We start from the raw sequence: 15,753 nt of genomic DNA, 5'->3' as shown, positions 1-15,753 counted from the left end.
TACTGAAGTTTCTGGTCTCTACTTTATATCCTTTAGAGGTTTCTGAGCAAGGCAAGGAATTCTCTAAAGCCTCTAAAGGATATCAAATAAAAACTTAAAATTTAACTAGGCTTCTTCAATTTCATTCTAATAAAGAATAAAAGATAATTCCTACATAGTATCATTTCAGAGCAATGTTACTCAACTACCAGAATCAGTGGAAGGGACCCTTGTTTTTCTGCATTTCCTGCATAGACTCTGTAACAAAGACGCCAGACTTGAAAAGGAAAACAAGAGTGAGACTGGAGATTGGGGAAAGAAGGAAGTATGTGTAATATTTGTAATGATCAAGTTAAGAGCCACGTGGCATTGTGTATGCTAAATGAAGGTATTTAAAATGTTTAAAGGAACCTAAAACTTAGGAACTTCTTCTCAAGCTTGTAATTTAAACATGATTGACCCGCAAATTTCCATCTTGGGTTCTCCCACCACGACTGGGTAATCTCACACACCCCCGTGGCTTCCTTCCCACTCGGTCACGCCAACAACTCCCCCTAAACCCGCATCTCTGGCTCCGGGTGGGCTTTCCACCGGCACCACCTGAAATGCAAGCAAACTGCTGTCTCCTTCTGAGTATCCTACTACGGAGGGACAAATGTACACGTACGGCAGGATGAGGCAAATTCTCAAAATCTCCACAACTGTTAAATTTAAGTGCTGGATACACTGTGACCATTGTGCTAACTTTTTAACTTTCTATATTATTAAAAAGTTATAATGAACAGCTAAGAAAAAATTTAAAAACTAATCTTGGGGCTCAGGACACACCACCCCAAAATATGACTGTAGGAAATCCAAATGGGCCACTCCAAAATATACTTCTTTGGCATATTTTGAGCTTATAATTCTGAGAAACTGCAGACAAAGCAGTATCACTGAAAAGCTGTTCTTTTGTAAAAGACATTGATATCTACAAAGGAAATGTACATTAGTAAAGTGTCTGTATAAGGAAGAAGCCTGCCCCAGACAGGTTTTACTACCTGAGAGATTTTATCTGCATAACAAGACAACCTTTATTCACCACGCCCCTCCTCCCCTTACCCTCCCATAACTCACTGTGGCCACACCCCAGAGAAGCCCCAGGTCCCCACTCCTTTCGGTAGCTCAGAATACTATATGAACTCCAATCATCTGGCCCTTCTCTGAGTATCATGTTTTGTGGGACTCCCATGCGTAGATATGTAATTAAATATGGTTTTTCTCCTGTTAATTATCTTATGTCAATTTAATCTGTAGCCCAGCCAAAAAACCTAGAAGGGTATATAGGGAAGCCGTTTTTCACTCCTCTACACTAAACAATAAACCGTTCAAGGACACAAACCTGTGTTGTAAACTTACCAAGAGAAAGGAGGAAATGAAAAATATGAAATTCAAGCTGCGATTACCTCTGCGAGGATAAGCCAGCCAGGTCACTAGCTGGCAGGTGCCCAGGTGTTCCTGGTATCATCATCTTTTTGTAGCAATTCCGTATTTATTACAAGCAGTATAAATTATTGTAAATAGGACTGCCATGGGCAGAATTCCAAGGGACACTGTCTACGCTGAACTCCACATGAATAGTGTCCCACAGAGTTGTTCAAAGCCTCAACCCTGAGACAGCCCATGTACAAGCACAGTAAGTGGGTGGAAAGAAAACAAAACCACAACCTTGAAAGAGACATGAGTCTAATTTCGTTCCCCAGATCTGGATTTTTATACATGGAGACAAAATGTTAAGTCCCAGATGGGCTTAGTATTTACTGCCCCACAGCTCCACGGTTGTTTTGGCAACAACCTGCTTGGGACAGGAAGGTGGCAGTGAGCCCAGCCTTAATTGCCAAGGTGTTTGGTTCCACCTGGGCCAGCAAGATGATGAAGTCAGACTGCCTGGGCCAGCCTTAATAAAGCTCCTCAACAGCTGGCCACGGGTCCCAGCAAACGAAGGGGACTGCAGCCATGGCCAGGAAGCAGAAGAGCAACACGGCTTCCCTGCAGAAAGCCAAGTTTGCAAAGGAGCAGCTACAAGCTTCCATAGGTGCGAGCTCTTCACACTGGACTGGACCCTTGTTTTCCCCATCCTGGGCCTTTCTGTGTCGTATTTCAAGAGACAGTTGAAAAGCTTAGTAGTTCTGACAAAGTCTTAAGCAAACAAACATTCAATGACAAGACATGAAAAATAACTCTGACCTCTCTTTGCGGATCAGAAAATAAGCAAGCATCTAGAAAGACGGTGACCCTGGCACACACCTCAGGAACGATCAAAAACCAACTGGTCGTCATGACATTAGTTCCTCTCCACCCCTGCAGTTACCTCAAAAATGTGATGTCATTCGCATTAAATAAGTTCTGGAACATTTCCCAACCAAATAAATCAAAATGTAAACAGCTATAAAATGAAATAAAAGCTAATGATTTCTTCTCCTAATCAATCATCAAGGAAGCAAGGAAAGACTCAAAACATTTGTTTGTTTTTAAATCCAGGTGCCCAAAATTATGGAATTACAGGTTTTCAGCTAAAAGTTTCTAGTCTGATGCCAACATTTCACAGATTCAGAAGGGAAAAATTAGTCCAAAATCACACAGAGTGATAACAGAGTAAAACATTTCTTAAGCAAATGTTTTAATTGATTTCATAAATTTAGGGCCACAGACCTAAGTTAGCCTTTAAATTTTGTAGTCAGAAAATTTAGGGTACACCCCAGCTGTAAATACTGTGTGATCGTGAGCAGGGCATTTAAGGTTGTCAAATTTTAATTCTCTCAGGTGTAAACTAAGATGATCTCCCTGGTCCTCACAATTACTAAGAGATTCAAATTGCTATTAAGTATAAGCTAGCATTTTGCAAGTTGTAAATTATTTCACAATAATAAATTACTTTGTTACCATTATTCCATGCAGTCAAAGGCCACCATTCAAGATATTAGTCTATTCTACAATTAGTTGTTGAATAACAAACAAATCCTGGTACTACCTCTTTTTCCCAAAGAGTATAAAGAGCCACAAAAAAAGGTGACCAGCCAAGTAGTATTTCGCTTATAATCGGCACCCGACGAGCATTTACTGAATGCAAAGAACGAAACCAAGCCTCAGGAAATATGCTCTTAATTTCCTAAATGACCTATTTTCCTTATACTGAATTCAAATCTGTATTTTTAGAAGAGACACCCCCAAACACAAAATAGTTAAAGGGAAACAAACACACCAAGCCCCCGTATTTATCTGTGGCATCCGTGAAAAAAACATGTGAAAGTCTGTTTTACAAAAATGCATATATGCAAACACATAACCATACTAAATGTGTGCATAATAATTTTTCTTTATAACTTTCCAGAGGACTACTTTAAATTGTCCCACTTTTCCCCAGAACATTTATGACTAAACATTGTTTGCATTAACCAAGAAAAGACATTTTTTTATCTGAAGCCTATGAGCCCCTTTATTGTCAGGCCCAGAGAAGCGTCTAAAATGGGACCGCAGTCAGGTGTCACTCTCCCCTTGAGCTAAATACCTCTGGAAGCCACCTCCTCTGTGGACTGCAGGCTGACACCAGGTAGCCACAACATGCCACACGCTGGACGCAGTAGGTCACACCCTACAGTTCAACAACGTACTGTATCTGCCCACTCCTTGTTCCCTTTGCCTTTAAAAACCTGCTGGTGACAAAGGCCAAATGCAGCACTCCCCAAGGCACCTTGCAAGTATGTTCCAGCCAGCTGTCCTCCCTCTGGCTCAAGCAAACTCTTTAAATTCTATTTTGTGCCTCAGCTTCTTTCTTGAGGGAGACGGCATCAAAAAACCCACTGTGGTTCACGTCCAAAGCTTAATGTACTTGCTGACATCCTACCGTAAAACTTCTCAACAGTAAGAATATGAATTGTTCAAAGTCAAGATCATAAACAGTAAGTGAAAATTAATGTGGTAACACTAATTAATGTGGTAACAGTATTCTTTAGAAATCCCTAGTATGAAACATACTTTAAAATGACAAACCACTTCCCCTTACCCCCATGTAGCTTACTGTCTACATCAACATGACTTCAGAATGCAACTGTTTCGTTAGTCTAACTTTGCTATTCCTGGAGACTCTTGCTAGGAGTTTGCCAACGTTTAGATCTGGTCTGTTTGGCCCCATGAAGGCTCCTGCTGAAATCCGACCCCCGGTGTTGGAGGTGGGGCCTGGTGGGAGGGGTCTGGGTCACAGGGGCAGGATGCCTGGTGAAGAGCTGGGGCCTTTCTGGCAGGAGTGGGCTCAGGAGAACTGGCTGTTGAGAAGAGCCTGGCACCTCTCCCTCTTTTTCTGTCTTCCTTCCACTCTCACCCCATGGCTTCAGCACACGCCAGCTCCCCTTTGCTTTCCCCATGAGTGGAAGCTCCCCGAAGCTCTCACGAGAAGCAGAAGCTGCCACTGTGCTTCTTGTACAGTCCGCAGAACTGTGAGACAGATAAACCTCTTTTCCTTACAAATTACCCAGTCTTAGGTATCCCTTTATAGCGACACAACCAGAGTAAGAATTCACTGTTCTTCACAAGAACTTCTAAAAGACACAACAACTCTTCAAAAGGAATTTTGGACAGTTTAGTCCAAAGATTCTTTGAACCTCTTGCCTCAAAAATCTTTGCATGGCTATTTCCACTGACCCCAAACTGCTATTCACATGTTGTGACCCTTACCCAATCCTAAGCAAGTCCCCACACTGAACCAAACTTCCAGTCCTCTATTAAATCACACCTTGCCTTTCCCCCTCGGACACTACTCCAAGCCACTGAGGATGTGTCCTCCCTCACTGCAGAAAGCCATACTCTCAGCTCTGCCCTGTCACCTGGTTGGGCTGGTGACATCTGGGAAGTCAACATCCAAAAAAAAAGTTATTAAATAAAATGAATGCGCTGCAAATGATGAAGAGCTGAATCACGAAAATTATTTAGGTTGCAACACTAACGATTGATCAACAATTAGGGACTATCAGCATAAATGGCATTCTGAAAACCCAGATCTAAACATTATTAATATTTTGTTAATATTAATATTTTATTAATGGCCTAGAACTAGATGAAAAATTATAGAAAACGTTCATTGCACTTATAGGTGACATCATAGCGTGCCAAAAAGACGACACAATTTACAAAAACAAAACACGGTTTAGTTAAGAAGTAGAGAAAATGCAGTGTTGGATCCTCGATTGGACCCCGGAGCCGTAACTGGACAGGGAAACAACTAGTGAAATCTGAACGAAGTTTGCAGTCTAGTTAATAATATCATACCTATGTTAATTTCCTGAGTTTTGACAAATGTACCAAGGTCGCATAACATGTGAACATTAGGGGAAACCAAATGAAGGGTACATGGAAATGCTATTAACTTTTCTTAAATTCAAGCTATTCCAAAATTAAGAGTTTATTCTTAAAATATTAGCGTATTTATGAAAGAAACTACACACATCTCACATGGGGAAGGACAGACATTAACCGATTTCTGGACTGGTTACCCCTCAACTTCACAACCAAGATCTCTAAGCAGCAGGCCCACGCACGAGCACATCGGGGACCCCATCTGAGAGCACATTATTATTCCACGTGGGCTCCCCTTTACCGGCCACAGCTGCAAGGTGCATCCTCGACTCTCCCACTTCTTGGTCCCGTAAGTGAAGGTGATAAAAATCGCTCACTCCAGTACACTTCTCTGACATACTTTGAGATGGCTGTTCAGAGCCCCTGCCAACAAAAGTGGCCCTGCAAAGCCGTCATCTACGGAGGAGACTTGCATCCGCAGGGAATCTGCACTGCTGACGCCAGGCTTGCCTTCTCTCGTCCAGATTTAGGGAAGGTTAACGGAGACGCTGACACCTTTGAAGGTCTGCAAGAAACATTCCCCACCTGTTCTCGGAGGGTTCCTACCTGCGCGGTTTCACCTCCGTGTCAAGACCACCTATGTGAGCCAGCCCCCCTCCTCTCGCCTCCCATAACACATCTTGCCACTACGACCAGATGTGCCACCATAACGTGGCTCCGGCCATGCTCAGAACCCCCGTTCTTTCCGTAACCTCAAGGGGGCATATAAGCTTCCGTACCCCCTTGGGGGGGGTCCCCCTCCCACGCACGTTAACAAAGTTGTATGCCATTGACCCTCTCAAGCTTCCTCTTGTCAGCTGACTTTTCAGCGAACCTTCGGTGGGTGAAGGGGAAGTTTTCGCTTGGCCTCTACATGAGTCAGCTCCCAGCTTTCCCTCTCAATGCTCACCCTCCTCCATCCATCGGAGCCTCCCCATCCCACTTCCCTGGCCACCCTACACCGCTGTGAGTCGCTTAAGTCCCAGCCTAGCTCACTCTCTAATTCCTTACACATCCTTGACCTCTGGCATTCACCTGGCCTAAGTCATGCCCATTGCCTTTCTTCTCAGCTATTAAATGAGGCTATTCCTACTACAGACAGTCACTGGGAGAAGCAAATAAAGTCAGATGCAAAAGTACTAACTCTAAGTTACTCTACAAGTATTGATTATTATACTATTACTGCTCCTGAGTTCAGAACTATGCTAATTTGGGACTCAACAAATTTGTGTTCCACTGAGTTTGATAATTCTATATAGCTCTACAATAGTTGCCTCTTGTTCATTTCATATTATATTCCCCAAAAATGACACTCCAAACAGGTGTCAGTCATACTTGGTATAATGTACCAGAACAGTCCTAGCCTCTGACTGGGCAGGGACGGTTCTGCCTCTTGCTCTAGGCTCACTTTGCACAAAAAAAAATTATAATTTAGAGCAAGATTATTATTCTTAACTATATATATAAGAATTGGGTTAAATCAAGTTGTTTCTAAGATTCCTTAAAGCTCATTGACACCACTTTACTGAGAAAATCAAAGGCACCAGTCAAACACGTTGATCTTCCCTCTTCTGCTTTTCAAATGTTTCTACAGCCACCCTGCATTCCTTCTTAAAGAAGGGGCATACACTCCTCTTTTCCTTCCTTGCATACCCCAATAATTGATATTTCCTACCCCATGTTTGATTTCTTTTTTCTAGGGCCCGCCCATCCTTGTCAACATCTGCACTCACTTGGCTTTCATACAAATACTTATCTCCCCTCCCTTGAAAAGAAAAATCTTCACTTCATCCTCCTGTCCTCTCTAGCTGCCACCCTGTATTCCCTTCCTTTCACTGCCACTTTGTGACAATAACTAGCAACATTTCATCTCTCAATTTTCTCCACTTAAAACCTGGCTTCTCCTAAGATCTTTTGCTGAATCCAGTGTTCTAAGTCTCAGCCCTTACTCCTAAGTACAAACGATAATATCCTCCAGCAATCCCTCCTCCTTTAGCTCTCAGGATCCTCCTTATCTCCCCGGCTGCATCTCCAGCTCAGTGCCTGGAGTGCTGACTCGAGAAAAGCCCCACCTGTCCTTTGACTAGAATGTCCTTCCCCCACCCTTGTCCACCTGGTGAGTCCCCAGGAATCTTTTAATTCCCACTTCAACCCTGGCCCGCAATTTATAGCTTTTCCTGTAATTTCCAGGTAGAGTCCAATTATGCCTTCTGTGCTAAAAATGACCCTGTACATACCACTAATAAATCTAACTCAAATGTGCCTCCTGGAGGGTCCCTTGAGGGGGTGGTCCTTGCCATCTTTCAGGTACCACTCCAGCATTTAACAACTGGGAACAGTGCCCTGCAGGTAAGAAGCACTTTTGTCACTTGCTAATTCTCTGGAGCACAGAGCCTTCGCTCAGCATTTAGTCTCCAGTCCAGAACACTGGGAATGCCATGTTAATAAAATGATTATAAAAAGACTACAAAATGGCAATGCATGAGAGTGCATTATAACTGCAGAATATAATACACCTCCTCCACTCTTCCATTAACTCCCCAAGAGTTCTGCCTTTACTGCAACTTGAACAGAGAAGGCACTTAAAGAGTTTGAACAGACCAAATATTAACCACCCTCCGAAGTGCAAACTGATTTTAAAATAGCCCTTCACCTGGAAATACAGGTGCGTTCAAATACACACCCTGATAAGAAAGGAGAGACAGAGGATAGAGTTCAACATCTCGAAGCTTGCCAAGTCAAGAGGTCCTTTGTGATAAACTCTAAAAGTACAGCAATACTTTAGACGATGTGTGAATATGTTCACCCTTGTCTAAGCAATCTCAGCAAAACAGGTTACATATACCAACATCTACTTTCAGAAAATAAAACACAGCTGGACATGTATTAATGAAAACCAATATAGTACAGCATTAATAAATAAATATGCAGTGAGGTAAAGCCAGTCCCAGAGAGCTAGAGACAACAGTTCTGAGTCAAATCACACCACAGAAGTAGTGTGTTTTTAAATTCATTTTAAATCCATGACGGTGTTAAAAAAAACAAAGGTTATTTTATATATGGATCCCTAAACATGTTTCCTCTTAATAAAAGCTTGTTAGCTTTGTCAAGTTAAGGAAGTCAACATGGAGGAGCTGGTATTTCCTTGATTCCAAACTATACCAGTGCTCAAAACAAAACAAATCCCAATCTAATTAATTCTATTTTTGGTCTAGTTTCCAAGGCAGTTTTCACAAAGACTATTCTCAGCCCGCTGTTTCTAGCTTTGTAACGTCAACCTTCAGCAGCTGGAAATTGTTATAATTTGTGTAACTCCTTGACACATGTGTTCTATCAGAGACTCATTGTATTCCACCTGCTAAAAGGGTAAGGGGAAAAAGTGTTACCCCATTGATTCTAAAGTTCCTGTCCCGAGATCACTGTGAAGTTCATTATTTAAGGCTAGCAGGTGACATATTCCTATTAGGGCTTTGTAACTTGGGTTACAGGTAAAGTTCATCAGCTTTAACTTTCAGGTGGAACCTTCCGCAAATCAAAACTGCCAGTGAGTCTGGGCAATGGTATAAATCAGAAGAAAGGGAATCAGGAAACTTAGGTTCTAGTTTCAAAAGGCACCGACTTGACCTTGGGCAATTCACTTCACTTGTGTAAGTCAAACTGCAACACCTGCTTCCAAAAAAAAGAATGCCTCTAGAAACAGGTGAAGTGTTTTGGGCTTCTCAAATAAAATGGAATTTTATGAACAAAAAGTTTTAGAAAACACATCTATTCTCCGGCCCAATTTCCTAAACCATCCAGTCCGTAAGGTGATAAATACAACTAAATTCCTTCTGAAGTTCTTTCTTGCACCACTGTATTACGGAGTATGCCTGAACTCTCTTTTTCTGGACTATTCTTAAACGGGAAACAAGTCTAATCTATGCACAAGAGAGTGAAATATCCTCCGGAATTAACGTACCGGGTGAAATGAAATCTCCTGGCAGACAGAAGGACTGCACTGTCTGCCTGGCACTCACACGCAGCCGGAAGATTACAACTGTGTCACGTGCATGACACCCTCGAACCTCCAAAATCTATTATGCTGAGAAAGGACAGAGGAAATGAAAACGCCGACGGGGGGCGAGGGAAGCGGAGCCTCCAGGATCCGGTAACAGGCTGGAACCGAAGGAGCCCGTCTTAAGTTCAGTCCTGCTAACTTTGTCCCTTCTCCTGAGACGGGGCGCGAGGTGGCAGCTCCCAGGGTGACAGGCTTCATCCTGATTCCAGTCGGTCCCGGATCCTTAGGAGGGGACCGAGGAGGGAAGAAGCTAAACTGCAGCCAAGGGGGACACCCAGCTACCCAGGGCGGCGGTCGCGGTCACCCTGGGCAACGCACGGTCGCCGGGGTCGGAGTTCTGGACCCCGCTCGGGAAAGAGGCAACCCCCTCCCAAGGTGACAGCCCGCACCGTCACCTGACGTCCCGCGGGCCCCACCCTCGCTCCCGGGTGTCCCAGCCCAAACCGGGGACCGACCGGGCGCGAGCGCGGCCCCCGCGGCCCCGCTCACCTTGTCGCTGGTGCTCTCGGTTTCGTGGTCGCCGCCGGCCGCCTCTCCCTCGCGGGGCGGCGGCGCCCCCGCTCCCCCGGGGCCCGGGCGGCCTCCGCGGTGCCTCAGCTCCAGCATCTCGCTCCCGCGCCGCCCCGGAGCCGGGGCTGCGGGCCGGGTCTCGCCGGCGGAACCGCTGCCACCCCGCGGCCGCTAGCGCTCCCGCACCATGGGGCCGCCTCCGCCGCCGCGCCGGGTCGCCCCAAACCGGCAGCAACGAGCGGGCGCTCGAGGCCGCCCCAGCGAGCGCGGCGCCGGCCCAGGGGCAGCCGCGGGGTCCGGGCAGGCGCGGGGCGCACGGGCCGAGGCTGCGGGGACGCGGCGGAGCGCGGTCGCCAGGTGCGCTTCCCCACGCCGAGGCCCGGTGGGAGGAGGCCCAGGGGCGGGGTGGGCGGGAGGACGCGTGACCCGCTTTAGTGGCCGCCCGGCCCGGCCCCGCCCCGCCCCCCGAGCCGGACTCGGCGTCGCCAGGTCCCGCCCCGCCACCGCGCCCGGCTCCTGCCCCCGCAGCCGGTCTCGCTAAGCAGGCCCCGCCCCGCCCCGCCCCGCCCCTCCGCGCTGCACTGCGGCGGCCGAGGCCCCGCCCCTGTGGTGACGTCACCGGCCCCGCCCCTGCGCGCGCAGGTGGGGGCGGGGCGAAAGGTGGGGGCGGGGCGAAAGGTGGGGGCGGGGCGGGAGGGAGGGGGAGGAGGGGCAGAGGGAGGAGGGGGAGGGGCGGGGGAGCGGGGAGGGAGGGGGACGCGGGAGGCGGGAGCGGGACCCGCGCGGGGCCCGGCGCGGAGAAGCGGGGACGCGCGGACGCGGCGCGGGGCGGGTCTACACCGACGGCCCCGGGACCGCTCGTGCAAACGACTCCACCGCCCGGCCGCCGCGGGTCGCCGCACCGCGTCGTGTCGCAGCTTCCGAGTCGGCCAGAAGCAGAAACTCGTCTGGCAGGACCGGCCCCTCGGCCCCGCGACATTCCTGCCCCGTGTCATCACCTGGAGCCCGGGAGGCGCCTTCGCGTCGCCGGGCGTCGGGGCGGGTTGGCCAAACCCGAGCGCGGCCGCCCCGAAACCCGGTGTTCGGTCTCACAAGACGGACCCCCGAGGGGACAGGGAGATCCCGAGACGTCGCGGGGCGCGGTCGCCACCGGCTGGTCTCGGGGCACCCGTGGACCTCGGGCTGCTAAAACTGGAGCAGGAAGGACACAAGATCCGCCTTAGTACTGGTCCAAATCCTGTTAGGAGGTGATTAGTTGTCTTGACATGGCTCTGTCACCTCGTCATGACTGCAAGGTGACAAATAAAAAAAAAAAGAGCAAGCCTTGGCACAAACACTCGAACAGGACCACGTTCAGGAGAACATTCTCATAGAAATAAATCAACAGTATAAATTACTCAAGGTCATGACTGACACAGTGAAAATAAGCAACGTGTTTTTGGAAACTTTACAAACAAATAAGCAAAAACAAAAGTCAAAGTGGGGTGCGTGGAAAAGCAGAACGCAAGGACGTCATTTTGCCTCACCCAACAAATCTTTAAAACTGTGGGTTCAGTTTGGGTTGCCTCATTTTCAAAAAGATGTAGGGAAATCATAATTTGTTCTTTACAGGGAGAGTGACAGAAATGACAGATCTAGCTCTTGCCCCAGTGCGAACCCCCACACTCGTATGGTCAGCAGTGTTTGGTGAAGAAGTGAGTGAAGATATGAATGGATGTCAGAGGAATAGCGTCACAAGGGAAACATACAGTCATGTGTCACTTAATGATGAGGGATATATACTGAGAAATGTGTTGTTAGACAATTTTGTCCTTTGTCAAGCATCTTTACACAAACCTAGATAGTGTAGCCTACCGCACACCTAGGCTTTGGGGTATAGCCTATTGCTGCTAGGCTACAAACCTGTACAGCCTGTTACTGTACTGAATACTGTAGGCAGTTGTTACACAGTGGTAAGTATTTGTGCAGCTAAACAAATCTAAACATAGAAAAGATACAGTAGCAATATGGTATTATAATCTTACAGGCCACTGTTGTATATATGGTCTGTTGACCAAAACGTCATTATGCAGCACATGAATGTGGTGTTTATGGTTTCTTAATTTTAAAAAGTCTATATTAGCCTTATATATATGCCCATTTTTCTTTATTTTTCACTTTCTATGAGAAAGAGATTGATGTTAATATGCATTAAAAGGGGCTCTAGAAATGACTTCTGTGTTTTATTTCAGAGATATTACAATATATTCAACCACAACTGGTTTACTGAACTCTGTGTTCTCAGCCTTTTCCACTGTCTTTTTTTCTTCTTCTTTTTCTTTTTTCTTTCTTATTTATTTTTACCTTTCATTTGTCTTCCTTCGGGGAACTTATGTCCTCTACATTTATTGCATTTTTGTTTCGTGACACAAAATCTGATGTGTGTTGGTTTCCAAGGCCTGCCCTGTTCATTTTGCTAGAACATAACCTGCTGAAGGGCATCATGTATGGGCCGGATCACAGAGGGGACATCCGGCCAACACTTCTTGGTTGATTTAAAGAGTTTCCACTTGAGTGGTTTTGGAATTATTTCTAACTCGTAGAGAGGGATTTGCTAGGGAGGTGAGAGCAAGAGAGAGAGTGCTAACATTTATTATTTATGTGGTTTTTGTTTTAGTTAGATGTTTTCTTTTTACCTTCTCTTTTGCCCAAAGTAGTGAGAGTTGTTGCTTGAAGTGGTAAGAGTATGAGGTGGAAAGACTTGTTATCACTCTTCTCCAAGTGCCCTTAGAATGTTCCCTGACTGATAATCGTGCCCGTCCTGTGTGGGAATCAGAGCTGCTCCCCACAACAGAGGCTCAAAGGCGCCTGGCTGGAATGTCCCCAGCTTGCCAGGGGAAAGAAGAAATCTTCCTGGGCCAAGGGTTTCCGGTTGCTTAGATACCTATGTTACAGCTTTTGTCGCTTAGCCTGTCTTTCTCTGTTGCCCTCTGTCAGCTCTATTTGTAAGCTGGAGGTACTAATTTCCAATTCAGGCCTACCGGAGAAATGTTTTGTGGAAAAATCACTGGAGAACAATTTACGTTTACATTCTTGTTTTTAATGCAACTGCACAGGAAAACAACGATGTACTCTCAAGTATTGCAGTGAGCGAGCGTCAGAGGAGACAGTGAGGTAGCATAGTTACAAATACGGGATTTATACACCAACAACCCTGGGGTCGAGTCACAGCTCCACAGCTCTGCTGCCTTCTAACTGTGACTTGATTGACTTTAAGCAACATGTGCATCACACACAGCTGAAGCTAGATCCGAACTGGTGCACCCATTCAAAGTTAAGTAATAATTCTTTACGTAAAACTTTCCAAAGCGCTTCCACATTCATTATTTCATTGGATCTATTCAACAATCTCAATGGTAGGCATGACAAACATTATCATTCCCATTTTACAAGAAAAAAAAATCTTGAGGCTCAGATGTACAAGTTTACAGAAGAAATTTGGGATTGAAACCTCCATTATTGTACTTCAAATTCTGCCTGATCCACCATGTAGTGCAAATACATAGTAGCAGCGGAAACAAGTTAACTTCTAAGAGGGGATAATCTGTTACAATAACAGCATAAATGCTGAAGCCAGCCTGAGTTCCAATCCCAGCTCTGCCACCTACTGGCCTTAGTCAAGCAGCTAAACCCCTCTGTGCCTCAGTAGGTTTTGTGTTTTTGTCAGCAACGTACCACGCAGAGTGTTGAGTATGGTACTGTTGTGTTTAGGGAACAAATGTCAAAATGATGTGCTCTAATTAGGTTTTGCCAAGTTATTCTCAGTCTGATCGAGGAAGAGATTAATGGTGCAATAGGGCGCATTGAGATTTCACAAGGCAAGGCTTTGAATTACCTGACTTGCAAAGCAAATTTAGATAATTGTGTCACTTTGCAATCTTGTCGAGACAGTGAGTGAATAAAAAAATTACTCAGAACTATGGAATCATTGACGAATATTAAAAAAGATTCATAAATATTTTAAAACACCAAGAACATAGATGAATATTAACCTAGCAGTGTCAGGAAAAATTGACAAAGTTTCGGAAATGAGCAAAAAAGATTTCTGGCTATCTTTACTTCAGGCATGCCTAGTGGACTTGAGGGGGAATGGAGCTTTTTTTTTTCTTTTCTTTTCCAGAGATGGGGTTTCACTATGTTACCCAGGCTGGAGTGCAGTGACTATTATACTGCAGTACAGCCTCAAACTCCTGGGCTCAAGAGAGCCACCTGCTTCAGCCTCCCAAGTAGCTGTCACTTTAGGCATGTACCATGCACCCAGTTGGGTGATGCATCTTTGATTGTCTTTGATCAAATAGGCTATTTTACAACTCTGTAGGAATAAAAAAAGGTAATTTGTGAAAAACTGATAATCATGCCCATAGTTCTTGTTCATGGCAATGTAGGTGAATTTTGTCTGATATAAACCATTTTAAGTCAAAATTCCATTTGAACCAATTTTAATATCTCTGATTCCCTCATTAATGAATGCATTCAATACAGTCTTTGATATGTGTCCATTTTATATTTGTGTGAGATTTTGCCCTTTTGGAAATTGTACTTTAGCTGCAGTAATAAAGCGTGTCTATTTTCATTCAATAGATATCCATCTGTTTATGTTACGTTTGTTACAAATATTTATTGAATACCAACAATGTCAAAACACAGTGCTAGGCACTTTATGTGAGATACAGGTAGATAGATAGCTACAAATGTTAGATGAATACACATGAAGTTAAAAAGTTAAACAATACCGTATTATCTGGAGTATATAGTAATATAAAGTCCACTTTCCATCTTCCTAGAAACATACTTCGCTCCCTAGAAATAAGCACTATTGTTAACTGCTGAACTTTCTTGAAAATCTTTTTCTATGCCCTTGTATGCTTATATAAGTATATATGCACATGTATACATTCTGTATACAGAATTCTGTGTAACATACTTTTTGTTTAATGTTACAACTTGAAGCACGTTTAGTGTTAGTTTATAAATATATTCCTTATTCTTTTAAATTATTATATATGCATGGTGAATGCACCGTAATTTATTCCATTCCCCTATCATCGACATTTAGGGATTTCCCTAGATTTTTAAATTATTAAAATAATAGTGCCATAAACATGTTTGAACATGTATCTATGAAACATGTGCAATTCTATATAGATACCCAGACATGGAGCAGGGGGAGAAAAGGTGTTATTTAACTGCATCTAGTAGGATGTTATCACTTAAACACACCATTCCTGTTTTCACAAGCTGCTCACAATGCCGCCAATAATTTGCTGCTCTGAAAAACCCCTAGGTACAAACAGTATTTCTTTCAAGGAGGAAGTTCAAAGCAGATAATAACAGCCTAACTTCTCCAAGCTCGTTTCAATATGTGTATCAGCAAAAGTATTCTTTTCTTCTTTTTGAGGCTTGCAATTCAAAAGGAAAGACTGAACTCAGAGTATCAGCTTTCTGAGTGAAGGAGGAACAAAAATAAGAATTGTTGGACTCCGGAGTTCCACTTTCACTACCCTGCTGGCTCAGTCTCATGATCTCCAGACTCACCCAGAAACAATTTTAAAGATCCTTATCTAAGCCAAGAACCAAAGCCCACAAACCAAAGCCTCATGAGTGGTGAGATGAAAGGATCACCAACAGCCTACGGGTTATTTGTTTTACTGTTGTTCGGATGATTATTACTCTGATTTTGTTGTTTCCTGGCCAAAACTGAAGCGAATTTTATGGGATTTGTTTATTAATTCTTCTCCTGTAGGACAGTTGTATTCTTTTTCCAGAATTCGGATTTCCATGAGATCTTGGAAAACTCTTAG

At 44.8% G+C, this 15,753-nt stretch overlaps 1 protein-coding gene across 6 annotated transcripts in view; it reads right to left on the bottom strand.

Annotated features, from left to right (window-relative positions):
* CDS1 (CDP-diacylglycerol synthase 1) overlaps positions 1-10,078 on the bottom strand; it is a 52,109-nt gene extending 42,031 nt beyond the window's left edge. For 2 of the 6 annotated variants that reach the window (XM_045536700.1, XM_045536704.1), the window contains exon 1: positions 9,893-10,078. In XM_045536700.1, the coding sequence (XP_045392656.1) occupies positions 9,893-10,009 (117 nt within the window). In that variant the 5' untranslated portion in view covers positions 10,010-10,078. Of the gene's footprint in view, positions 1-1,424; positions 1,500-9,304; positions 9,576-9,892 lie in introns of those variants that run through there. The other 4 variants (XM_045536701.1, XM_045536702.1, XM_045536705.1 and 1 more) reach the window with 3 other exon arrangements.
* Positions 10,079-15,753: the final 5,675 nt, after the last annotated feature.

This window comes from Lemur catta, chromosome 24, assembly GCF_020740605.2.
Source record: "Lemur catta isolate mLemCat1 chromosome 24, mLemCat1.pri, whole genome shotgun sequence".
Classification (NCBI taxonomy): Eukaryota; Metazoa; Chordata; class Mammalia; order Primates; family Lemuridae; genus Lemur; species Lemur catta.
This window is presented reverse-complemented; position numbering and strand designations above follow the sequence as displayed.